General features: G+C 49.0%; 1 protein-coding gene across 6 annotated transcripts in view; it reads right to left on the bottom strand.

The window, feature by feature from the left end:
* Positions 1 to 22,445, bottom strand: part of LOC132385502 (protein kinase C alpha type-like) — a 425,476-nt gene extending 403,031 nt beyond the window's left edge. For all 6 annotated transcript variants that reach the window (XM_059957622.1, XM_059957616.1, XM_059957618.1 and 3 more), the window contains exons 1-3: positions 22,244 to 22,445; positions 17,694 to 17,725; positions 14,914 to 14,996 (exon numbers count right to left, since the gene is read on the bottom strand). In XM_059957622.1, the coding sequence (XP_059813605.1) occupies positions 14,914 to 14,996; positions 17,694 to 17,725; positions 22,244 to 22,431 (303 nt within the window). In that variant the 5' untranslated portion in view covers positions 22,432 to 22,445. The remainder of the gene's footprint in view (positions 1 to 14,913; positions 14,997 to 17,693; positions 17,726 to 22,243) is intronic.
* Between the last annotated feature and the right edge of the window lie 4,128 nt (positions 22,446 to 26,573).

The raw sequence follows: 26,573 nt of genomic DNA, 5'->3' as shown, positions 1-26,573 counted from the left end.
GGCGGAGCGGACCCCTCAGTTGTTGGGTGAGTGGCAGTGCTTGGCTGAGGAAAAGCGGCAGGGACGGGTTGAAAGTTTGAGTAGACGGGCTGGTGACTTTGTTAGAACTGTCGGGCGCAATTACCTCGAAGTGACCGCTGCCAGTTCTGGGAAAGTGTGGGAAAATGTGTGTGGTTCGACTGGAAGTCAAATGCCGCAGCTGGGGGGCTTATCATACCCGTGGCAGGAGATTGGTGGGAAGTTTTTAGGGTATCCCTTTTTGCCTAGGGGGGCAGATAAATTGCTTGTGGTGCCAAGGAGATCTGTCGAGGGGATCAGTTGTTCCGTTGATTCGAGAGGTGTCGGGAAACTTAGAGGAGGCCCAGTGGGGGAACGGCTTGGGGTCTCTGGGGGAGCACGTTCCCAGCAATGTACCAAGGAACTCCCGAAAGGAACAGACCCTATTCCTGAAGGCTTAGAGGGGCCAAGCGCACAGGTGTTGTTACGGATGGATGGAAGTCAAGTTAAAGCCATCCTCGGCACCGGGGCGCCGGTGAAGTTGCTGTACAGTTTGTTTCATAACCGTTATTGGAAGCATTTACCATTGACGACATTGAGGACACTGGAGATTCGGGGTACCAGTGCCGGTGATTATCCAGACGACGGTTGTTGGTCAGTGAAAATGGAGTTCTTAGAGGCAAATGTGGAGGAGACTGAGATTCATGAATCGTTAATGCTGATGTGTCCGGACCCTGTTGAGACGGGCAGCGTTTCTGTTCTAGAGAGAACCAATATCCTGCTGGTGCGCTTGGGGGCCTGCCCGGAGGAGGCAGGTGAGCGTTGTTTGGAGGCATTGTCGATGCACCCAGAGTTTCGAGCTGCTTGTGCGGACGTGTGTAGCAGCATTGGGCCGATACCGAATTCAAACAAGAGCCAGTGGTGGTACGGCCTGGGGGAAGTATCTGAGGGTGAGACCCTCTTAGTGGACGCTGCAAAATACTACGAGAGAGGGGAGTTGACTGCTGAAGACACCTCGGAGAGAGAGAGGTTGAGGCGACTGGCCCCTGAAGCCGTGGAAGACGTAGGCAGCGTGTGTGTGGATTGTATTGCGTTGAAGAGGCGCACTGTCAGTGACCAGAATATGTCCCTGAGGGCCAGAGAGGCGATGGCCTGTCTGAGTGGTGTGAAGTGGTTTAAGGTGCTGGATCTGAGGAGTGGATGTTGCCAGATCCTGATGACAAGGAGAAGACGGCCGTTATAAATTTCCTAGGAGTCTTCGGGTCCGAAAAGATGCCACAGGGCATATCTGGAGCCCTTGCAACCTTCCTGCGGGGCAGGTGGAAGACCATAGGGGATGTGGAGGCGTTTGGAGTTTTGGTGTATGTGGATGATCTCTTGGTACTTGGATTTGCCTCAGGAGAATATGAAGTGAGGTCGTTGCAGGAGCGGCTGAGAACTACCGAGTTAAAGTGTTTTCGGGACACATGCCAGGGCTGGCGAAGGTCGCAGCTCGTGAGTGACTGTCTCTACGGAATCAAGTTTGAAATGAAGACGGAGAGACTGGAGAAAGCGATCTGGAACCAGTCGGAAGACTTACAAGTTGGAGAGAATGAAGAAAGTTGTCTGACTGAGGGTAATAGCAAACTGAGAACCTGGAGAGGGGAGTTTGCGGAGGTGAAGAAATTACAGACGAATCTCAGAAGAGAGAAGCGGAAGCTTGAAGGGAACCTGAAGATTACCATTGACAGTTCAAATGAAGTGCAAGACCTGAAAGTTGATCTGGAAGAAGTCATGAGGAAGAAAAAGCTGGAGTGAAGTGCAGTGAATACTGAACAGGAGGCTGAAGAGACTGCGGGTGCAGTGCAGGCCATGTGTTTCCATTTGGAGAAGATCAAACAGCAGCTACCAATCACAGGAATGAGGAAGAATACAGATTCGATGGATGATGTGCTGGATGTGTGGTACATGCTGCCTTTTGCTGACTTTCCCTCGATTGAGGAAGAGACCTTTGGCCCTTCTCCCATTGAGTCAGGTGTAGCGGGGAGGGTTAGCTGTGTGCAGTGTGGGGCATGAGTGAGAGGTTGAGAGAGGAGTTGGTAGTGGGCCCAAGGTATCCCCAATTGTGTCCGAGCCTGAAGGGTTTAGGTGAGGGGGTACGGAGGCCTCAGAAGGGTTAGGGAACTCCCAGATAGTTGGCCTAAGTAGCGCCTGAGGAACAGGGCATGAGGGTTACTGTGCGGGGAGGAGATGTCACTGTTTGTGCTTGGGTTACTGTGTGTTGGCAGGAAAGGTGGCGAGTTATTTAGTTGTCATGAGGACATGACTTTTATTTAGTGGAGGGAGAGTATAAAGGGGGTTTCTTCTTTTTTCTTTGTTACTGTTGGGAAAGGGTTTCTTGTTGTTAACTAGCAGGAATGCTAATTTACTGATAACGAGAATGGTATTCCTTTGTAAACCAAATGGGGATTAATGTTCTTTCTTCTGAGTCTGTAAGCTTTTGTTGACGGGCTTTTGGGCAGATCGGCGTGAGGGGGTCGAGAGAGAGGACGCAATGCTCTAAGCTGGGCGAGGATCGGACCCCAAAGGGGGGTCCGAGGACGGGAGATTCTCCGAGGAGGGGGGGGGGATGAAGCTAGATGTGCTTGGTTGACCACTCGGAGGGTCCTGAGCTGTTTGGACAGTCGAGGAGTTCGGAGGGTCCTGAGCTGCGAGTCGAGGAGTTTGGAGGGGATCGAATGGTGTCCAGAAGACTTCAGTAATTGAGCTCCAATGGTTGTGCACGAAGTGGTTTGGACTTTGATAAGTTTGGCGCCTTTTCTTTAATTTTCTCTTCATATATACTGTATCGTTATTAATCACTTAGTTATAGTAACCTTTATAAATTGTACTCATTTAATCGCATATGGTGTACTGTCTGTTTTTGGGCGAGGTGGGGACATCACACAGCATCCACACCAGCTGATTACCCAGTTTGGCGGGGCCGAAGGCTGCTCCCCCTAGACGAAACGAGCTGAGCGAGCCTGAGGCGACCCAGGGGGTTACATCTGTAACTTAGGTGCTGAAATCCAGGTAACATTCTAGTTATTAAATTTATTTGTAAGGCCAGTGATGTTGTGGGGGTGGAACTGGACTCTCTGACGGTGGTGTCTGAAAAGAGGATGCTGTCCAAGTTGCATTCAGCCAGAGACTCATTCCAGTGAGATGCAACACTGAGCGTCATAGGAAGTCATTCCTGCCTGTGGCCATCAAACTTTACAATTCCTCCCTCGGAGTGTCAGACACCCCGAGCCAACAGGCTGGTCCTGGACTTATTTCCACTTAGCATGATTAACGTTATTTAATTATTTATGGTTTATGTTGCTATATTTCCTCACTATTCTTGGTTGGTGCAGCTGTAAAGAAACCCAATTTCCCTCGGGATCAATAAAGTATGTCTGTCTGGCTGTCTGTAAATCTCCTCTGCACTCTCTCTATTTTGTTGACATCTTTCCTATAATTCGGTGACCAGAACTGTACACAATATGCCAAATAAAAGGAGAGAGATGAGGAGGAATTTCTTTAGCCAGAGTGCAGAGAATCTGTGGAGGCCAAGTGATGTATATAAAGCAGAAGTCAATAGGTTCTTGATTAGTAAGGGTATCAAAGTTTATGGAAAGAAGGCAGGAGAGTGAGGTTGAGGGGGAAAATAACTCAGCCATGATTGGCCGAATCAGCTAATTCTGCTTGTTTCTTCTGGTCTGTTGAAAAATAGCCTGACTAGTTACATCACGGTCTGGTGCGGCAATTCCTGGTTTGCTCAGGAAGGTAGGAAGCTGCAGAGTGCATTGCACTCAGCCCAGTACACGGGCACATCCCTCCCCACCATCAGGAGTAGCTACACAAGGTGCTGCCTGAAGAAGGCAAGGTCACCATCAAAGATCGCCATCATCCAGGCCGTGTCTCCCATCGGGCAGGAGGTACAGAAGCCTGAAGCCCCACTTCACCATGTTCAGGATCGGCTACTTCCCTTCAACCAGTTAGCACAACCCTAATCACAGTAACACCATGACCACTTGGTTTAATCGTGTTCCTTCTGCTCAAAATTCAGTCTGTGTTTCTTTGTGAGTGTTGTGACACTGTGTGCCTGTGATGCTGCTGTAAGTAATTTTTCATTGCACCCATGTTCACATGGGCTTGTTTATCGGACAGTAAACTCCACTTTGACCTACAGGACATTTGCTGCTTGGGGTAAACATAATATAAATGACTTCCAAAAAAAAACTGGTTGGTTAAGTTCGCAGATGACAGGATGATCGGTGGAATTGTAGGCAGTGTAGAAGGTCACCAAAAGTCACAGCAGCATATATATCATTTACGTTTGTGCAGAGGAATGGCAAATTGAGTTTAATCTGGACAAGAGTGCAGTGTTGCACTTTGGGAGGTCAAATGTAAAGGATCAGGACACAGTTAATGGCAGGATCTTTAACTGTGTTGATGTACAGAGGAGTCTCGTACATCAAGTCCACAAGCCCACAGCCCCATGAAAGTGGCCTTCTGCTTGTTCTTTTTGTCTTTTTGTGTTACGGAAACTGGTGGTACCTCAAACGTACTCGATTGAAAGGTCTGGCTATGCATCTGGAGAGCTGCCTCGTGGAGTTCAGCGATGGAGAAGCCAAAAAAAGTTAGAGGGCACGAGCTGACTGGTGGAGAAGACCAGAGAGGAGACGCGGGTTCACCTCGAAGCGGGTGAGCAAGATAGGGGCATCGGGGTGAATGGGGCAGGGTTCAGCGACGGTCAGCCGCTGGATCGGTGCATTCGGCCGCGTTTGGAACCAGATCGGAGGGCACTCGTTATGGAAGGACCAAGTTTATGTGCTGCTCTCCTTGTACGCAGACAAGAAGACGTCTCCCATATTCTGAGATTTATGTGATTATTGGACTGTACTTTATATTGGTTTCCTTCAGCTTTTTGGTGTCTTCTTTCTTGTGAACGATTGGCAGGTGGGTGATCTGTTAAATTTTGTGTGTACAAGGGGGTTTAGGGGTTTGGTGGTCCTGTCGCTGTTCTTTTGTTCTGTGTAGAGGGCTGCTGGTTGTTATTGTGGCTGTTTTTGCTGTGTACGAGGGGTGGGAAGGGGATTTGGGGGTCTGCAAGTTTTGTTTCTTTTCCTTTCCAGTCCGGGGGGGAGGTTGATGTCTTTTCTTTCATCAACAACCATGGTCTTTCTGTATTTAATGGCTATCTGGAGAAGACAAATACCTGCGCTGTATCGTACATGTGCACTTTCACAGTATACTCAACCTTTCAAACTTTTAAATAAGTTGTTAGGCAACTGATGAATGTGCAGAGCGGAGGGAAAAGGGGCGTGTCCAGGCGGAAGGGATTTGCAGAAACCTGACAACAGATTCCACACTCTGAATAACAACAGCTCCCAAACAAAAGTGTGGGAACAAGATCTGTGGTGGAAGAAACACACAGCACTGGAGGAACTGAGCCATATTGGTGGAAATGAATAAATAGTCAACATTTCAGGTCAAGACCCTTCTTCAGGACTCGATCTGTAGAAGCTGTCTGACCTGCTGAGAGCTTCCAGCATTTTGTTTGTGTTGATCTGAATTCCCAGCATCAGCAGAATCTCTTATTTTTCTGACTTGTTGTGGAGACTCACCAAGGTAGCCACTGTCAGTCCTGCCCACCAGTCTAACTGCAATTATCGATTAACTAGGACGACAACTAGACCATGAAGACCATAAAGACACACCATAAGGAGAAGAATTAAGCCATTTAGCCCATTGATTACACGCCACCAATCGATTTTCGCTGATTTAAAAGTTCAAAGTTCAATGTAAATTTATTATTAAAGTAAAATATATGTCACCATATGCAACCCTGAGTTTCATTTTCCTGCAGATGTCCTCAATAAATCCAAAATAGAATGTAACTCCCTGGGTCGCCTCAGGCTCGCTCAGCTCGTTTCGTCTAGGGGGAGCAGCCTTCGGCCCCGCCAAACTGGGTAATCCGCTGGTGTGGATGCTGAGTGATGTCCCCGCCTCGCCCAAAAACAGACAGTACACCATATGCGATTAAATGAGTACAATTTATAAAGGTTACTATAACTAAGTGATTAATAACGATACAGTATATATGAAGAGAAAATTAAAGAAAAGGCGCCAAACTTATCAAAGTCCAAACCACTTCATGCACAACCGTTGGAGCTCAATTACTGAAGTCTTCTGGCCACCATTCAATCCCCTCCGAACTCCTCGACTCGCAGCTCAGGACCCTCCGAACTCCTCGACTGTCCAAACAGCTCAGGACCCTCCGAGTGGTCAACCAAGCACATCTAGTTTCATCCCCCCCTCCTCGGAGAATCTCCCGGCCTCGGACCCCCCTTTGGGGTCCGATCCTCGCCCAGCTTAGAGCATTGCGTCCTCTCTCTCGACCCCCTCGCGCCGATCTGCCCAAAAGCCCGTCAACAAAAGCTTACAGACTCAGAAGAAAGAACATTAATCCCCATTTGGTTTACAAAGGAATACCATTCTCGTTATCTGTAAATTAGCATTCCTGCTAGTTAACAAAAGGAAACCCTTTCCCAACAGTAACAAAGAAAAAAAAAGAAACCCCCTTTACACACTCCCTCCACCAAATAAAAGTCATGTCCTCATGTCTACTAAATAACTCGCCACCTTTCCTGCCAACACACAGTAACCCAAGCACAAACAGTGACATCTCCTCCCCACACAGTAACCCTCATGCCCTGTTCCTCAGGCGCTACTTAGGCCAACTATCTGGGAGTTCCCTAACCCTTCTGAGGCCTCCGTACCCCTTCACCTAAACCCTTCAGGCTCGGACACAACTGGGGATACCTTGGGCCCACTACCAACTCCTCTCTCAACCTCTCACTCATGACCCACACTGCACACAGCTAACCCTCCCCACTACACCTGACTCAGTGGGAGAAGGGCCAAAGGTCTCTTCCTCAATCGAGGGAAAGTCAGCAAAAGGCAGCATGTACCATACATCCAGCACATCATCCATCGAATCTGTATTCTTCCTCATTCCTGTGATCGGTAGCTGCTGTTTGATCTTCTCCAAACGGAAACACGTGGCCTGCATTGCTCCCTCAGTCTCTTCAGCCTCATGTTCAGTACTCACTGCACTTCTCTCCAGCTTTTTCTTCCTCATGACTTCTTCCAGATCAACTTTCAGGTTTTGCACTTCATTTGAACTGTCAATGGTCATCTCCAGGTTCCCTTCAAGCTTCCGCTTCTCTCTTCTGAGTTTCGTCTGTAATTTCTTCACCTCCACAAACTCCCCTCTCCGGGTTCTCAGTTTGCTATTACCCTCAGTCAGACAACTTTCTTCATTCTCTCCAACTTGTAAGTCTTCCGAATGGTTCCAGATCGCTTTCTCCAGTCTCTCCGTCTTCATTTCAAACTTGATTCCGTAGAGACAGTCTCTCACGAGCTGCGACCTTCGCCAGCCCTGGCACGTGTCCCGAAAACACTTTAACTCGGTAGTTCTCAGCTGCTCCTGCAACGACCTCACTTCATATTCTCCTGAGGCAAATCCAAATACCAAGAGATCATCCACATACACCAAAACTCCAAACGCCTCCACATCCCCTATGGTCTTCCACCTGCCCAGCAGGAAGGTTGCAAGGGCTCCAGATATGCCCTGTGGCATCTTTTCGGACCCGAAGACTCCTAGGGAATTTATAACGGCCGTCTTCTCCTTGTTGGCCCCACTCATCGGGATCTGGCAACATCCACTCCTCAGATCCAGCACCTTAAACCACTTCACACCACTCAGACAGGCCATCGCCTCTCTGGCCCTCAGGGCCATATTCTGGTCACTGACAGTGCGCCTCTTCAACACAATACAATCCACACACACGCTGCCTACGTCTTCCACGGCTTCAGGGGCCAGTCGCCTCAACCTCTCTCTCTCCGAGGTGTCTTCAGCAGTCAACTCCCCTCCCTCGTGGTATTTCGCAGCGTCCACTAAGAGGGTCTCACCCTCAGATACTTCCCCCAGGCCGTACCACCACTGGCTCTTGTTTGAATTCGGTATCAGCCCAATGCTGCTACACACGTCCGCACAAGCAGCTCGAAACCCTGGGTGCATCGACAATGCCTCCAAACAGCGCTCACCCGCCTCCTCCGGGCAGGCCCCCAAGCGCACCAGCAGGATTTTGGTTCTCTCTAGAACAGAAACGCTGCCCGTCTCAACAGGGTCTGGACACATCAGCATTAATGATTCATGAACCTCAGTCTCCTCCACATTTGCCTCTAAGAACTCCATTTTCACTGACCAACAACCGTTGTCTGGATAATCACCGGCACTGGTACCCCGAATCTCCAGTGTCCTCAATGTCATCAAGGGTAAATGCTTCCAATAACGGTTATGAAACAAACTGTACAGCAACTTCACCGGCACCCCGGTGCCGAGGATGGCTTTAACTTGGCTTCCATCCATCCGTAACAACACCTGTGCGCTTGGCCCCTCCAAGCCTTCAGGAATAGGGTCTGTTCCTTTCGGGAGTTCCTTGGTACATTGCTGGGAATGTGCTCCCCCAGAGACCCCAAGCCGTTCCCCCACTGGGCCTCCTCTAAGTTTCCCGACACCTCTCGAATCAACGGAACAACTGATCCCCTCGACAGATCTCCTTGGCACCACAAGCAATTTATCTGCCCCCCTAGGCAAAAAGGGATACCCTAAAAACTTCCCACCAATCTCCTGCCACGGGTATGATAAGCCCCCCAGCTGCGGCATTTGACCTCCAGTCGAACCACACGCATTTTCCCACACTTTCCCAGAACTGGCAGCGGTCACTTCGAGGTAATTGCGCCCGACAGTTCTAACAAAGTCACCAGCCCGCCTACTCAAACTTTCAACCCGTCCCTGTCGCTTTTCCTCAGCCAAGCACTGCCACTCACCCAACAACTGAGGGGTCCGCTCCGCCCACGCCTCCGCCCCTTTAGGGCTGGACATTATTCCAACAACCGGGCGGAGCCCACCACTGCTGAAACATCCCAACCTGTCACTCCTCACTCTCCAAAACAGCACGGACAACCCATGGTCCCACCACCATTTCGTCAGCACTAGTCGGAACTCGAACAACGACCTCCAGGCTACCAACAGCAGCCACCCCACCCAACACACACGCAGTGATAACCAACAATCGCACACACACAAAGGCACACCAGCTCTTCGCCGCAGACTCAATTTAAAGAGGGTGATCACACAGCTTCCACAGAAATCAACCCCGGACGAGCAACCCACAATGTAACTCCCTGGGTCGCCTCAGGCTCGCTCAGCTCGTTCTTGTCTAGGGGGAGCAGCCTTCGGCCCCACCAAACTGGGTAATCAGCTGGTGTGGATGTTGTGTGATGTCCCCGCCTCGCCCAAAACCAGACAGTACACCATATGTGATTAAATGAGTACAATTTATAAAGGTTACTATAACTAAGTGATTAATAATGATACAGTATATATGAAGAGAAAAAAAATAAAGAAAAGGCGCCAAACTTATCAAAGTCCAAACCACTTCATGCACAACCGTTGGAGCTCAATTACTGAAGTCTTCTGGCCACCATTCGATCCCCTCCGAACTCCTTGACTCTCCAAACAGCTCAGGACCCTCCGAACTCCTCGACTGTCCAAACAGCTCAGGACCCTCCGAGTGGTCAACCAAGCACATCTAGCTTCATCCCCCCCCCTCCTCGGAGAATCTCCCGGCGATCCTCGCCCAGCTTAGAGCATTGCATCCTCTCTCTCGACCCCCTCGCGCCGATCTGCCCAAAAGCCCGTCAACAAAAGCTTACAGACTCAGAAGAAAGAACATTAATCCCCATTTGGTTTACAAAGGAATACCATTCTCGTTATCAGTAAATTAGCATTCCTGCTAGTTAACAAAAGGAAACCCTTTCCCAACAGTAACAAAGAAAAAAAAGAAACCCCCTTTACAGAATAATAACCATAATAGAATTAATGAAGGACCACACCAACTTTGGTGTTCAACCAGTGTGCAAAAGACAACAAATCGTGCAAATATAAAATAGAAACACTACTACTACTAATAATAATAATAATAATAAATAAACAATAGATATCGAGAACATGAGATCCTTGAACGTGAGTCCATAATCAAGAACCCTATGTCCAGGCCTCCACAACAATCCTAGGCAACGAATTTCACAGATTAATTCCCCCCCCCCCCCAGCACAAGAACTTCCTCCTCATCTCTGTTCTAAGGGGACATCACTCTCTTCTGAAGTGTGTCCCTTGGTTCTAGATTCTCCCACTATAGCAAACACCCTCTCCACAGTCACTCTATCTGGGGCCTTACAATATTCAAAAGGCATCATTGAGCTTTCTCCTCATTCTTCTAAACTCTGGTGAGGACAGGGCCAGAGCCATCAAATGCTCCTCATACATTAACTCTTTCAATCCCAGAATCATTCTCATGAACTTTGTCTGGACACCCTGAAATGTCAGCATAGATAGTGCCCAAAGCTGCCCACAATAGTCCAATATTCCTCACCAGTGCCTAATAAAGCCTCAACATTAAATGCAACCTGGAGGAGCTCAGCAGGTCAGGCAGCAGCTACAGTCGACGTTTTGGGCCGAGACCCTTCAGCAGGACAATATTACATCCTTGCTTTTATATTCTACTCCTCTTGAAATGAATGCTAACAATGCAGTTCCCTTCCTCACCACTCACTTAACCTGCAAATTAACCTTCAGGGGCATCCTGCACAGGGAGTTCCTAATCCCTTTGCACCTCAGATTTTTCAATTTTCTCCCCAATTAGACAATAGTCCATGTCTTTATTTCTTCTAATAAAGTGCATGACCATACACTTCTCTACTGCCGATATTCTGGTCTGTTCAAATCCGTCTGCAGAATCCCTGCTTCCTCAACACTACCTGCCCCTCCACTAAAATCAAAATCTGGTAGAAAAGGACAGCAGGTGGTCCAGCGTCCATGGGGAGAGGAGGAGGGCGAGCCATTTGAGTCTGGAATGGATAAGAGGGACTCAGCAGATCAGACAGTGCCTGGAGAATCGATGTTTCCGCTATCAGAGGTGTGAAGGAGTGGCGAGGGAGAGGAAGGTGAGCCTCTGATGAGGGCACAGAGTAGGTTGGGGAGAGAATTAGCCCTAAAGGAGGTGAGTTAGCCAAGGAGTGAATCCAAGCAGGCAAAGACTCTCATGCACAGCCCACTTCCTTATCTAAGCCAATCCCATTTGCCCACATTTGCCATGTCCCTCTAAACCTTTCCTATCCATGTACCTGTCCAAATCCCTTTTAAATACTGTTAATGTATCAGCCTCAACCACTTCCTCTGGCAGCTCGTTCCATAGATGGACCTCCATCTGGGTGAAAAAGTTTCCCCTCAGATTCCTATTAAATATCCCTCCCCCTTTCATCTTAAACCTGTGCCCTCTGGTTCTTGATTGCCCAACCCTGGGGAAAAGACTCTGCACATTCACCCTACCTGTGCCCCTCGTCGTTTTATACACCTCTGTAGGGTCACCCCTCAGTCTCCTATGCTCCAAAGAATAAAGTCCCAACCTCTCTCCATAACTCAGTCCCTCGAGTCCCGGTAACATCCTCGTAAATCTCCTCTGCACTCTTCCCAGCTCAATGGCATCTTTCCTGCAGCAGGGCGATCAGAACTGAACACAATACTCCAAGTGTGGCCTCACCAACGTCTTGTACAACTGCAACATAACGTTCCAACTCCTGTACTCTGTGCCCTGACTGATGAAGCAAACTCCTTCTTCACTGTCCTGACTACCTGTGACTCCACTTTCAGGGAACCATGTTCCTGTGCTCCAGGTCCCTCTGTTCTCATCTTAAACCTGTGCCTTCTGTGTGTTGCTCCAGATTTCCAGCATCTGCAGAATCTATAAGGACTCCGTCAGTCTCCTACGCGCCAAGGAATAAAGTCCCAACCTCTCTCCATAACTCGGTCCCTCGAGTTCCTACTATGTCCTCGTCATTCTCCTCTGCACTCTTTCCAGCTCAATGGCATCTTTTCAGCAGGGGGAAGGAATTGGAAAACGGAATAGGAAGACATATCTGGATATAACCATGCCCAGAGGGGAGGATGGGGGAAATGGCAGAGATTGGAATGATAATTCCTGGACAATAAGCCATTCGGCCCTACTTATACATGCTGACCAAGATCCCAACGTAAGCTTGAGTTTATTGTCCGATAAACAAGCCCATGTGAACATGGGTGCAAAGAAAACATTACTTACAGTAGCATCACAGGCACACAGTGTCACAACACTCACAAAGAAACACAGACTGAATTTTGAGCAGAAGGAACACGATTAAACTAAGTGGTCATGGTGTTACTGTGATTAGGGTTGTGCTAATTGGTTGAAGGGAAGTAGCCGATCCTGAACCTGGTGAAGTGGGGCTTCAGGCTTCTGTACCTCCTGCCCGATGGGAGACACGGCCCGGATGGTGACCTTGCCTTCTCGAGGCAGCACCTTGTGTAGCTACTCCTGACGGTGGGGAGGGATGTGCCCGTGTACTGGGCTGAGTGCAATGCACTCTGCAGCTTCCTACCTTCCTGAGCAAACCAGGAATTGCCGCACCAGACCGTGATGTAACTAGTCGGGAGTTCCAACAGAAAACGTGTAGAAATTCATTTGTTTGACTGTTCGGTGCCAAGCTGAACTCCTAAGGAAGTGATACAGCTGTGCCTGCTCTGTGTATCCGAGGATTTAACGCCCCAGGAGTTAACAGCATGCCTCGAGCCCTGGGGTGTGTGACATGTCCACTACAAAGTGAGTTGTGCTTGTGTTCTTACCCACTGGTACAGAACTTTGTGAGGGGGGGTGTTGTTCACAGGCTAAATGGTGGGGGTTGGGACAAGGAGTGAGGTTACAGCTACAGGGAGCAAAGGGTCAACTCCATGGACTATATTTTCCTTACATGTGGTAACCAGATCTCTGCCCATGTTTGTCATGGTTATTCCCATCACCTCTTCTGTCCCTCTAGGAGTGGAGGATAGAACCAGCCTGTTTTTTGTGATTTTTTTTTTAATCAATAACCTGGTTGATGAAGTGGAAGGATGGGTTAGTAAGTTTGCAGAAGGCATGAATGTTGCAGGTGTTATGGATAGTGTAGAAGGGTTCAGTGGGACATTGACAGGATGCAGAGCCGGGCTGAGAAGCGGCAGATAGAGTTCAAATCCAAAAAGTGATTCACTTTGGAAGATCAAATTTTGAAGGCAAAGTACAGGGTTTGAATGGCAGGATTCTTAGAAGTGTAGAGGAATTGAGAGATCTGGGGGTCCACATCCATCAATCCCTCAAAGTTGATTAAAAAGGCACATGGTCTTCATCAGTCAGGGGACTGAGTTTAAGAGCCACAAACAGATGTTGCAGTTCTACAAAACTCTGGTTAGACCACACTTGGAGTATTGTGTTCAGTTCTGGATGTGAGAGCTACAGAGAGCTACTGCCTGGATTGGATCAAAGAGCATGTCTTATGAGGACAGTTTACTCCTTAAAGAAAGGAGGAAGAGAGATGACTTGATAGAGGTCATAGAGTTGTAGGGTATGTTAATGTTAACTGCTAATAATAACATGGCTTCTGTAGTGTTATAATGAAATGGCTTCTCTGTAATGTAAGGTAATGTTCTCTGTAGCTGAAATGTTTGGGTTATAACTACTGATAACTGGGGGGGGGGGGAACTAGCCAACGGGAGTCTTGCTATTCTATCTGGATGTGTGGGAACCGCATGGTTGGTGCGTGGGAAGATCGGCAAGGAGGAGCGAAGAGGGAGGACGTGCGGGAAGCGTAGGTTGGTCCCAGTCCGAGGGTCATGGAGTTCAGAGGAAATTGAATGGTGGACCGAGGATATTGTGTGAGCTCCAACGCATGCACAAACTGTATAATCCCCATTCTTGGTGCCTCTTTATTTTAGATTTTTGTTTCTCTACTAACCCCATAGTTACTAAAGTGTAATTGTTCAAACGTACACTGTGTACTGGCTGATATTTCACGTTGTGACGGAGTGCATACACAGAATCTACGCAAATGTGAGGCACAGTTTGGCGGGCAGTCAGCGGTTTCCGCTAGACGAACGTGGGTTGATAGAGCTGAGTGTTACAGAGTTATAGGAAGTGCTGCACAAAATCAGGCCCTTCTGCCCATCTAGTCCATGCTGACCTGCCCACTCTCGTCCACCTGCACCGGGAACATCGCCCTCCATATCCCTACCATCCGTGCACCTACCCAAACATCTATTTAACGTCGAAATCGAGCACACACGCACCACTTGCGCTGGCAGCTTATTCCACACTTTCATGACCCTCTTGAGTTAAGACATTTCTCCTCATGTTCCACTTAAACCTCATACCTTTCATTTTTAACCCATGATGTAGTTGTAGATGATGATCTAGACGATGACTTATGATTATCTGGATAACCCATGATCTAGATGTACTCCCAGTCAACCTTAGTGGAAAAAGCCAGCTTCTGTTTACCCTATCGATACATCTTGTATTTTGTATACCTCTCTCAAATCTCCTCTCAGTCTTCTACTTACCAGGAAATAAAGCCTGAACCCATTGAAGATGATATAGGGCCTGGGTCGAGTGGGTAGCCATGGTGGTAGCAGGGATTTGGGGAGGTGGGAAGCTGGGAATGGTGAGGATGGTGACACAACTTCAGAATGGGACAGAAAGCAGAAATTCAGGTGTCAGAGTCACTGATACATGAGCCCTTGGAGACGGATAAGAGCCCGTTCCTGGAAATCAGATTATCTCACACGAGGCATACAATATCAAACTGGCTTGCACACACATGCACACATGTACTGGTGCTGTGCCAGCAAGAGAGAGAAAAAACAAACAGCCTTAGCCAGAATACGTAGTTGCAGCATGGAGACTGTCCCGTGACAAGCCACCCCTCCCACCCTCTCACCTCTGAGTTTGCACCCTTATCGACTCCGGGGCAGGCGAAGGTCACAAATTCATGGCATCGCTTGTGCACGACAAAGGAACAGACTGAGGGAGGGAGAGAGAGAGGGAAGCATGATGAGAGGCAGATTCTTCATGTTGGCATTGATATCCAACTCACGCCATGACAGCAACGCATCCTGCACTTCCTTCTCACTATCCTTTAGCTCCCTCTATTTTCCTCAGTACCTCTTTTCCCTGAGCCTTCTCCCTTTTTCTCTCTCTCCATCCATTTCTTTTTCCTTCTTTCTCTCTCGTCCCTCACTCCTCTTTTCCAATAGCTAATCCACTTTCATCTCAAACCAGCAGCAAGTAACTTCACTTCCTCTGACCTCTCTACTCCTCCCACCACTGTCTCTCTCCAGGCATTGATTGTCCAAGACTGCCTGGTTAAATGTGCACAGGGACTCTGACAGTGAAAATCCCACATTCTGGCTTCTGCACCAAGAATGGCAGACGGACGGTCCTGTGGGATATGTGGAAAGGAACCAAATATCCCACAATGGCAGGATGGCAAATTCAGCCAATCGAAACAACCTCAGGGCCTGTCACATCCCCTGGCATGAGACAGAGAGTGAAGCTCCGTCCATACCGTCCCATCACACACTCCGTCCACACCGTCCCATTGCACACTACCGGGGTCAGACACAGTGAATCTCCTTCCACACCATCCCATCACACATTCCTGGGGTCAGACACAGAGTGAAACAACCTCCACACTGTCCCATCACACTCTCCTGGGGTCAGACACAGAGAGAATCTCCCTCCACACCGTCCCATCACATACTCCCGGGGTCAGACACAGAGTGAAACCCCCTCCACACTGACCCATCATACACTCCCGGGGTCAGACGCAGAGTGAATCTCCCTCCACACTGTCCCATCACACACTCCCGGGGTCAGACACAGAGTGAAACCCTCTCCACACCGTCCCATCACACACTCCTGGGGTCAGACACAGAGTGAAACCCCCTCCACACCGTCCCATCACACACTCCCGGGGTCAGACACAGAGTGAATTCCCTCCACACCGTCCCATCACACACTCCTGGGGTCAGACACAGAGTGAAGCTCCCTCCACACCGTCCAATCACACACTCCCGGGGTCAGATACAGAGTGAATCTCCCTCCACACTGTCCCATCACACACTCCTGGGGTCAGGCACAGAGTGAAGCTCCCTCCACACCGTCCCATCACACACTCCTGGGGTCAGACACAGAGTGAAGCTCCCTCCACACTGTCCCATCACACACTCCCGGGGTCAGACACAGAGTGAATCTCCCTCCACACCGTCCCATCACACACTCCTGGGGTCAGACACAGAGTGAAACCCCCTCCACACCGTCCCATCACACACTCCCGGGGTCAGACACAGAGTGAATTCCCTCCACACCGTCCCATCACACACTCCTGGGGTCAGACACAGAGTGAAGCTCCCTCCACACCGTCCAATCACACACTCCCGGGGTCAGATACAGAGTGAATCTCCCTCCACACTGTCCCATCACACACTCCTGGGGTCAGGCACAGAGTGAAGCTCCCTCCACACCGTCCCATCACACACTCCTGGGGTCAGACACAGAGTGAAGCTCCCTCCACACTGTCCCATCACACACTCCCGGGGTCAGACACAGAGTGAATCTCCCTCCACACCGTCCCATCACACACTCCTGGGGTCAGACACAGAGTGAAGCTCCCTCCACACCGTCCCATCACACACTCCTGGGGTCAGACACAGAGTGAAGCTCTGATTTCAGGATTTGTTTTTATTATCTAAAATCCCAGGTTGGGCAGAACTGTTGACAGGGATCCAGAGAGAACACGGAGCTTGTGAAATCTCCCCACTGGGGACATGTGAAGTGGGTTAATTGGAAATTTTGATTTACACACTGCCTGACCTAATTTCCAGCATTATTGTCCATCACTCTTCCTCTCACACACAGTGGTCTTGGGAGTGTGTAATGGGCTGGGTGGAGGGAGATTCACTCTGTGTCTGACCCTGGGAGTGTGTGATGAGACGGTGTGGAGGGAGATTCACTCTGTGTTTGACACCGGGAGTGTGTGATGCGACGGTGTGGAGGGAGATTCACTCTGTGTCTGACACCGGGAGTGTGTGATGGGACGGTGTAGAGGGAGCTTCACTCTGTGTCTGACCCCGGGAGTGTGTGATGGGACGGTGTGGAGAGAGTTTCACTCTGTGTCTGTCCCCGGGAGTGTGTGATGGGACGGTGTGGAGGGAGATTCACTCTGTGTCTGACCCCGGGAGTGTGTGATGGGACGGTGTGGAGGGAGATTCACTCTGTGTCTGACCCCGGGAGTGTGTGATGGGACGGTGTGGAGGGAGATTCACTCTGTGTCTGACCCCAGGAGTGTGTGATGGGACGGTGTGGAGGGAGATTCACTCTGTGTTTGACACCAGGAGTGTGTGATGCGACGGTGTGGAGGGAGATTCACTCTGTGTCTGACACCGGGAGTGTGTGATGCGACGGTGTGGAGGGAGATTCACTCTGTGTCTGACACCGGGAGTGTGTGATGGGACGGTGTGGAGGGAGATTCACTCTGTGTCTGACACCGGGAGTGTGTGATGCGACGGTGTGGAGGGAGATTCACTCTGTGTCTGACACCGGGAGTGTGTGATGGGACGGTGTGGACGGAGCTTCACTCTGTGTCTGACACCGGGAGTGTGTGACCGACCTGTGGATCTGAAATGCGGTCGCGGCGAGGCGGACGTAAATACTACTTGCCTTGACACTGGAATCCTTGTTTACCTAGACCCCTGTGGAGGAGAACAGATATGTGTGAGTACCTTTTCACACGGAAAGCCAAGCATCCGTACAAACCCGAACTTCCTCATTGACCCGTACGCAGAGTCCGCCTCTCCCCCACCCCCCTCCATCGCCCGCACTCAATGCCCATCTCGCTCTTTCCCCATACACAGTGTCTGTGTCTACACCGTGTAAAAAACATAACCTGCCCCACACACTTCTTTGAACTTGTCCCCTCTCAGCTTAATCGCATGTTCTCTGGTATTTCCACCCACTGTCCGTCTTCTCTACCTGTGCCTCTCGTAATCTTATAACTCTCAATCGGATCTCTCTTCGGCCTCCTCCGCTCCATGGCAAACAACCCAAGTTTGTCTGACCTGTCGTTAGTCGTCTAACCCAGGCAGCATCCTGGTGAACCTCTTCTGCTCCCCACCCTCCATCCTGTATTGGGGAGACCGGAACTGCACACAATACTCCGAGAGTGGCCAAACCTGAGTTTTATATGGCCGCAACGTGGCTTCCCGATTCTGGTACTCAACACTCGAACGATGAAATATGTCTGACTTCCATGCGCAGATGCTCGGCTCCCAGTCTACATTAGCACTGTTCAGGGTCCCGACCTTCCCAAGTGCAGTGATTCCCTGAAAGTGGCGTTGCATGCAGACAGGGACAGGGTGGTGTTTGGGAAGATTAAACAGGATTGGAATTTCACAGGAAATGACAGGGACCCAGAGGTTCCCTGTAAGTGGAGTCACAGGTAGACAGGGCAGTGAAGAAGGAGTTTGGCACGCTGGCCTTCATCAGTCGGGGCACTAAGTACAGGAGTTGGGACGTTGTGTTGCCGTTGTACAAGACGTTGGTGAGACCGCACTTGGAGTATTGTGTTCAGTTCTGGTCGCCCTGCTGCAGGAAAGACGCCATTGAGCTGGGAAGAGTGCAGAGGAGATTTACGAGGATGTTACCGGGATTCGAGGGACTGAGTTATTGAGAGAGGTTGGACAGGTTCGGACTTTATTCTTTGGAGCATAGGAGACTGAGGGGTGACCTTACAGAGGCATATAAAACCACAAGGGGCACAGGTAGGGTGAATGTGCAGAGTCTGTCCCCAGGGCTGGGCAATCAAGAACCAGAGGGCACAGGTTTAAGGTGAAAGGGGGAGGGAGATTTAATAGGGATCTGAGGGGAAACTTATTCATCCAGAGGGTGGTCCGTCTATGGAACGAGCTGCCAGAGAAAGTGGTTGATGCAGGAACATTACGGGCATTTAAAAGTGACTTGGACAGGTACATGGAGAATCAGGTGAGTTTGAAGGATAGGATCCCAGGAGATTGGGACTAGCTGGGTGGGCGGCATATGCCAGCAGGGACTAGTTGGGCAGAAGGGCCAGAGGTGTAGGAAGGTCTTGTTCTGAGTGTATGAAGTACTTGTGTACCCAGAATAGACCACAGGAGAGGACAGGAAAGGAACTCCAAGTCGCTTTGTATCTCTGCATTTTGAATTCTCTCCCCATCTAAATAATAGTCTGCTCGTTTATTTCTTTCACCAAAGTGCATGATCATACGCTTTCCAACATCGTATTTCATTTACCACTTATTTGCCCATTCCCCAAAACTATCTAAGTCTCTCTGCAGGCTCTCTCTTTCCTCAACACTACCCGCTCCTTCACCTATCTTTGTATCATCGGCAAATTTAGCCACAGATCCATTAACCCCATCGTCCAAATCATTGACATACCCACCACTGACCCCTGTGGAACCACTGGTAACCAGTAGCCAGCCAGAACAGGATCCCTGTATTCCCATCAGACGATGCTTCACCCATGCTGGTAATTTCCCTGTAACTCCATGGGCTCTCATCTTGCTAAGCAGCCTTGTGCAGCACCTCGTTAAAGGCCTCCTGAAAATCCAAGTACACAACATCTACTGCATCTCCCTTGTCTAGCCTACTGTAATTACCTCAAGTTTAGTCAGGCAGGATTTTCCTTTCAAGAAACCATGCTGGCTTTGTTTTATCTTGTCATGTGCCTCCAAGCATATTCTGTACTTTCATCCCTAACAATCAATTCCAACAACTTCCCAACCACAGATGTCAGGCTAACAGGTCTATAGTTGAAACACGAGGAAATCTGCAGATGCTGGAAATTTAAACAGCACACAAAATGCTGGTGGAACACAGTAGGCCAGGCAGCGTCTATAGGGAGAAGCGCTGTCGACGTTTCGGGTCGTTAGCACATGACACAGGCAGCAATCCCAAGATTACTACCCTGCAGGTCCTGCTGTTCAGCTTCCTACCCAACTCCCCCAATTCTCTCTTCAGGACATCCTCCCTTTTTCCACCCATGTCAATGTGTACCAAGACCTCTGGCTGTTCACTCCTCCCTTCAGAATACTCTGCACCCGATCCAAGGCATCCCGTACCCTGGCACCTGGGAGGCAACACACCATGTGGGTATCTCTGTCAGGCTGACAGAACCTCCTGTCACTATGGAATCCCCTATGATTTCAGCATTCCTCATCTTCTTCTCTTCCTTCTGCACCACGGAACCAGGCTCAGTGCCAGAGACCCGATCACCATGGTCGTCCTCTGTCAGGTCATCCCCCTCAACCGCATCCAAAACGAGATAATGATAGCTAAGGGGGGGGGGGGTGGCCACAGGGCCACCTTCCCCTGACCCTCACCCACATCCAACTCCTGCAGCCTCGGGCTGACTAACTCCCTGTAGCTCCTATCTATTTCCTGCTCACTTTCCCTAATAAACTGTAGGTCATCGAGCTGCAGCTCCAGATCCCTAACGCAGTCTCTCGGTCTCAATCTTTCCATTGCTCTCCCTCAATCCATTCCCTATGTCCTTCAACCCACCCCATTTCTCCCTCAATCTTTCCTCCTCGTCCTCAATCTGTTCCTTTTCTCCCACAATTCTTCCTCCTCTCCCCCACCCTCAATCTGTCCACTTCCCTCTTTCTCAATCCCTCTCTCCCCTCCCTCACTCCTGCCCAATCCCATCCCTTGCCTTTAATCCCTCCAGCCATTAATCTGCATCCCCCCTCCCTCTCTCCATATCTCTATTACCACCATCCCTGAAACATGATGAGGGCAGAGGGGGAAGTGGGGGGAGATATGACCAGGTGTAAGGCTGAATGAGCAGGTAGAGAGTCCAGGGAAGGAAGACAACGTGGGAATGGACGGAAGCAGAAGGAGCGGACAGGCAGAGGACTCCTGTCTCGGCAAATTGTGTTTTTTGCCTCCCTCATTTCCCAGTCCCTCTCCCGGCGCTCCCTCTCTCCCTCATTTCCCAATCCCCCTCCGGCGCTCTCTCCCGGGGCTCCCTCCCTCCCTCCCTCCCTCGGCGTTCCCTCTCGCTCCCTCTCTCTCCCTCCATATCCCAGCGCTCCCTCCCGGCGCTCCCTCACCAGGAAGTCGGTGCAGTGACTACAGAAGGTCGGCTGTCTGAAGAACCTCTCCCTCTCCCTCTCCCTCCCTCTCCCGGCGCTCCCTCACCAGATGAAGTCGGTGCAGTGACTACAGAAGGTCGGCTGCCTGAAGAACCTCTCCCTCCCTCCCTCTCTCGGCGCTCCCTCACCAGATGAAGTCGGTGCAGTGACTACAGAAGGTCGGCTGCCTGAAGAACCTCTCCCTCTCCCTCCCTCCCTCTCTCGGCGCTCCCTCACCAGATGAAGTCGGTGCAGTGACTACAGAAGGTCGGCTGTCTGAAGAACCTCTCCCTCTCCCTCCCTCCCTCTCCCGGCGCTCCCTCACCAGATGAAGTCGGTGCAGTGACTACAGAAGGTCGGCTGCCTGAAGAACCTCTCCCTCTCCCTCCCTCCCTCTCCCGGCGCTCCCTCACCAGATGAAGTCGGTGCAGTGACTACAGAAGGTCGGCTGTCTGAAGAACCTCTCCCTCTCCCTCCCTCCCTCTCTCGGCGCTCCCTCACCAGATGAAGTCGGTGCAGTGACTACAGAAGGTCGGCTGCCTGAAGAACCTCTCCCTCTCCCTCCCTCCCTCTCCCGGCGCTCCCTCACCAGGAAGTCGGTGCAGTGACTACAGAAGGTCGGCTGCCTGAAGAACCTCTCCCTCTCCCTCCCTCCCTCTCTCGGCGCTCCCTCACCAGATGAAGTCGGTGCAGTGACTACAGAAGGTCGGCTGCCTGAAGAACCTCTCCCTCTCCCTCCCTCCCTCTCCCGGCGCTCCCTCACCAGATGAAGTCGGTGCAGTGACTACAGAAGGTCGGCTGCCTGAAGAACCTCTCCCTCTCCCTCCCTCCCTCTCCCGGCGCTCCCTCACCAGATGAAGTCGGTGCAGTGACTACAGAAGGTCGGCTGCCTGAAGAACCTCTCCCTCTCCCTCCCTCCCTCACCAGATGAAGTCGGTGCAGTGACTACAGAAGGTCGGCTGCCTGAAGAACCTCTCCCTCTCCCTCCCTCCCTCCCGGCGCTCCCTCACCAGATGAAGTCGGTGCAGTGACTACAGAAGGTCGGCTGCCTGAAGAACCTCTCCCTCTCCCTCCCTCCCTCTCCCGGCGCTCCCTCACCAGATGAAGTCGGTGCAGTGACTACAGAAGGTCGGCTGCCTGAAGAACCGGGCGATAAACTTGTGCTCCTTCACCTGGTGGACGTTTTTCTGGCGGAGCGCTCCCCGCCGGGCGAGGGCAACGACGGGAGCTAGCGGCGGCGGAGAGCCACTTTCCACCGGCTCCCCCGAGCTCGCTACCTCAGCCATGACTGCGCCCACTCCGCCCGGCTCGGGCACTGCCCAGCGCTTTTTGTACCCGCGCTCGGAGGCGGGTACCAATTAAAGGGGCAAGGCGACGGACGGGCTTCAGCGCTCCAAGTGTGGTCGGAACGGGTGAAACCATGAAGAAGAGGGTGGAAACAGCACGAAATAATACACAAGCACTCAAACGTACAGTGCACACACACAGACACACACTCAGTGCACACACACACTCACACATACAGTGCACACACAGACACATAAACATACAATGTACACACACTGACACACACTCACACATACAGTGTACACACAGACGCACACCAAACGGTGTACACACACACTCACACATAGGTGTACACACACACACATACTGTGTACACACACAGACACATAAACATACAATGTACACACTCACTGATGCATGGAGTGTACACACACAGACACACTCACACAGTGTACACACAGGTGCACACTCACAGTGTACACACACAGACACACACTCACACTGGGCACACACACACTCTCACACATAGTGTACACACACAGACACACAAACATATAGTGTACACACAAACTCACGCTTATAGTGTACACACACACACTCATGCATACAGTGTACACACCCTCACACATACAACGTACACAGACATATACACACTCACACATACAGTGTACACACAGGTGCACTCTCACACAGTGTACACATACACTCACGCATAGAGTGTACAGACACAGACACAACAGACACACACTCACACAGTGCACACATAGGCACGCACACATATAAGTTACACACACACTCACACATACAGTGTACACACACACTCACACATACAGCATCAATACACACTCACACATATAGTGTACAAACCCTCACACATACAGTGTACACACAGATGCACACTCACACAGTGTACACACACTCACACATACAGTGTACACACACAGATGCACACTCATACAGTGTACACACTCACTCAAGCATAGAGTGTACACACACAGACACACAAACATACAGTGTACACACACTCACACATAGAGCGTACACACACAGTCACACATACAGTGTGCACACAGACACACACTCACACGGTGTACACACACACTCAATCATACAGTGTACACACACTCACACATAGAGCGTACACACACAGTCAAACATACAGTGTACACACAGACACACACTCACACAGTGTACACACACACTCACTCATACGGTGTACACACACTCACGCATAGAGCGTACACACACACTCACTCATACAGTGTACACATACTCATGCATAGAACGTATACACACACACTCACACATAGTGTATACACACACAGACACAATGGACACACACCCATACTGTACACACAGGCACACACACACTCATGTATACATTGTACACACACATTCACACATACAGTGTACACACACAGATGCACACTCATACAGTGTTCACACTCACTCAAGCATAGAGTGCACACACACAGACACACAAACATACAGTGTACACACACTCACACATAGAGCGTACACACACAGTCACACATACAGTGTACACACAGACACACACTCACACGGTGTACACACACACTCACTCATACAGTGTACACACACTCACGCATAGAGCGTACACACACACTCACACATACAGTGTACACACATACTCACACATAGAGCATATACACACACACTCACACATAGTGTATACACACACAGACACAACAGACACACACCCATACTGTACACACAGGCACACACACATACAGTGTACACACAGACACATAAACATACAGTGTACACACACACTCATGTATACATTGTACACACACACTCATGTATACATTGTACACACACATTCACACATACAGTGTACACACAGATGCACACTCACACGGTGTACAAACATACTCACTCATACAGTGTACACACACACTCACTCATACAGTGTACACACACTCACGCATAGTGTATACACACACAGACACAACAAACACACACCCATACTCTACACACAGGCACACACACATACAGTGTACACACACACACACACATAGAGTGTACACACACCCTCGCACATACATGCACTCACGCATACAGTGTACACACACACTCACACATAGAATGTACACTCACACATACAGTGTACGCACACAGAGATACATATACATGGACATACACACAGACATACAAAAACACACACACTCAGACATACAAAAGCACACACACTCAGACATACCACACACACACACACACACACACACACACACACACACACACACACACACACCTCAAAAAGAGTTTCGGCCTGGAACTTCAGTGATTAGTCATTTGCACAGATGCTGGCTGACTTGCTGAGTTTCTCCAGCATTTTGTGTCTGTCACCAATATTACAGGTTTTCAATAACCTTTTCTCTGGAATTGCTTGGAGTATTCTTTTGTCTTTGTGGTGTAGTTTTTTCCAGGATACTGTCTCACCAGCAGTTGGACCTTCCAGATACAGGAGTATTTTTACTACAATCAATTGAAACACCCTAACTGCACACAGGTCTCCAAACATAGATCTCCATTTAACTAATTATGCGACTGCTAAAATCAATCGGCTGCATCAGTGATGACCTGCTGTATCATATTATAGGGGGATGTAAAGCACGTACAGCCTCAGCCACTTCTTCATTGGAAATAGGCTGATATTACTGAAAAAAGCATTCATATAGGTATCATCTGAAGAAGAGTCAGACTGATGCAACCCCAGGACCCCAGGACCTGATGGCTTTCCTGGGGAGTTTTATAAAACTTTCACTACATTACTTGCACCTTATCTATCCTCTATTTTATCAGAGTCCTTTAAATTAGGTAAACTCCCTCAATCTTTTTATGAAGCTCTTATTCATAAAAAAATTAAGAATCCAGCTGAATGTTCTTCATACAGACCGATGTCTTCATTAAATGTTGATGCAAAAATTTTATCCAAAATCTTAGCTCGAAGACTTGAAAATATTCTACCATCTATTATATCACATGACCAGAAAGGATTTATTAAAAATCGTTACTCACATTTTAATATACGTCGGTTATTGAATGTGATATATTCACCATCCAAAAAAACATCAGAGTATATATCATCCTTCAATGCTGAAAGAGCCTTCGATAGGATTGAGTGGAATTATCTTTTTAAGACCTTAGGATAGTTTAATTTTGGACCTAATTTTATTCATTGGGTTAAATTAATCTCCTACCGCTCAGGTTATTACTAACTCCCAAATTTCTAAGCCCTTTAAATTACAGCGGGGAACTAGACAAGGTTGTCCTCTTAGTCCTTTACTTTTTGCTTTAGCTATAGAACCCTTAGCTATAGCACTTCGAGAATCTAAGGACATTTCTGGTATACTAAGGGAAGGTATGACTCAGAAAATTTCATTACACGCTGATGATATTTTACTTTTTATTTCTAAAACAGAAACTTCTTTACCTTTGGTTCTTTCTTTAATCTTCCAGTTTAGTTCTTTTTCAGGTTATAAGCTGAACCTACATAAAATTGAGCTATTTCCTTTAAATGACCTAATGTCATCAAATGCCAAATTTCTGTTCAAAGTTGTTACAAGTCAATTTACATATTTAGGTGTAACAATGACTAAAAACTTCAAGAATTTATTCAAAGAAAACTTAAACCCCTTATTGAATTATGTGAAAAGACACTTTCTAAATGGTCCCCTCTTTTTCCCTAATTGGCCGAATTAATTTAATTAAAATGAAGATTCTTCCTAAATTTTTCTATCTTTTTCAGACCTTACCTATTTTTATTCCTAAGACGTACTTCGATTCTTTAGATTCAATTTTAACCTCTTATATTTGGAATAGTAAACAAGCTCGTTTAAGTAACGTTTACTTACAAAGAAATACAGAGATGGGTGGACTAGCCCTACCCAATTTTAGGTTTTACTATTGGGCTGCCAATATAAGGAATATCACTTTCTGGTCCTATTATATTTATCGTAAAGATTGCCCGTCCTGAATTCTGTAAAAAATCCCTCTATTGTCTCTCTTCTTGGATCATACCTTATTTTTCAGCAAATGAAACAACAGATAACATAATTGTTAAGCAAACTTTAAGGATCTGGTCTCAATTTAGAAAATGTTTTGGTTTAGCGAATTT

This window comes from Hypanus sabinus (assembly GCF_030144855.1).
Source record: "Hypanus sabinus isolate sHypSab1 chromosome 24 unlocalized genomic scaffold, sHypSab1.hap1 SUPER_24_unloc_3, whole genome shotgun sequence".
Lineage (NCBI taxonomy): Eukaryota > Metazoa > Chordata > Chondrichthyes > Myliobatiformes > Dasyatidae > Hypanus > Hypanus sabinus.
Note: the sequence above shows the minus strand (reverse complement) of the source record. Positions and strands in the feature narration are given on the sequence as shown.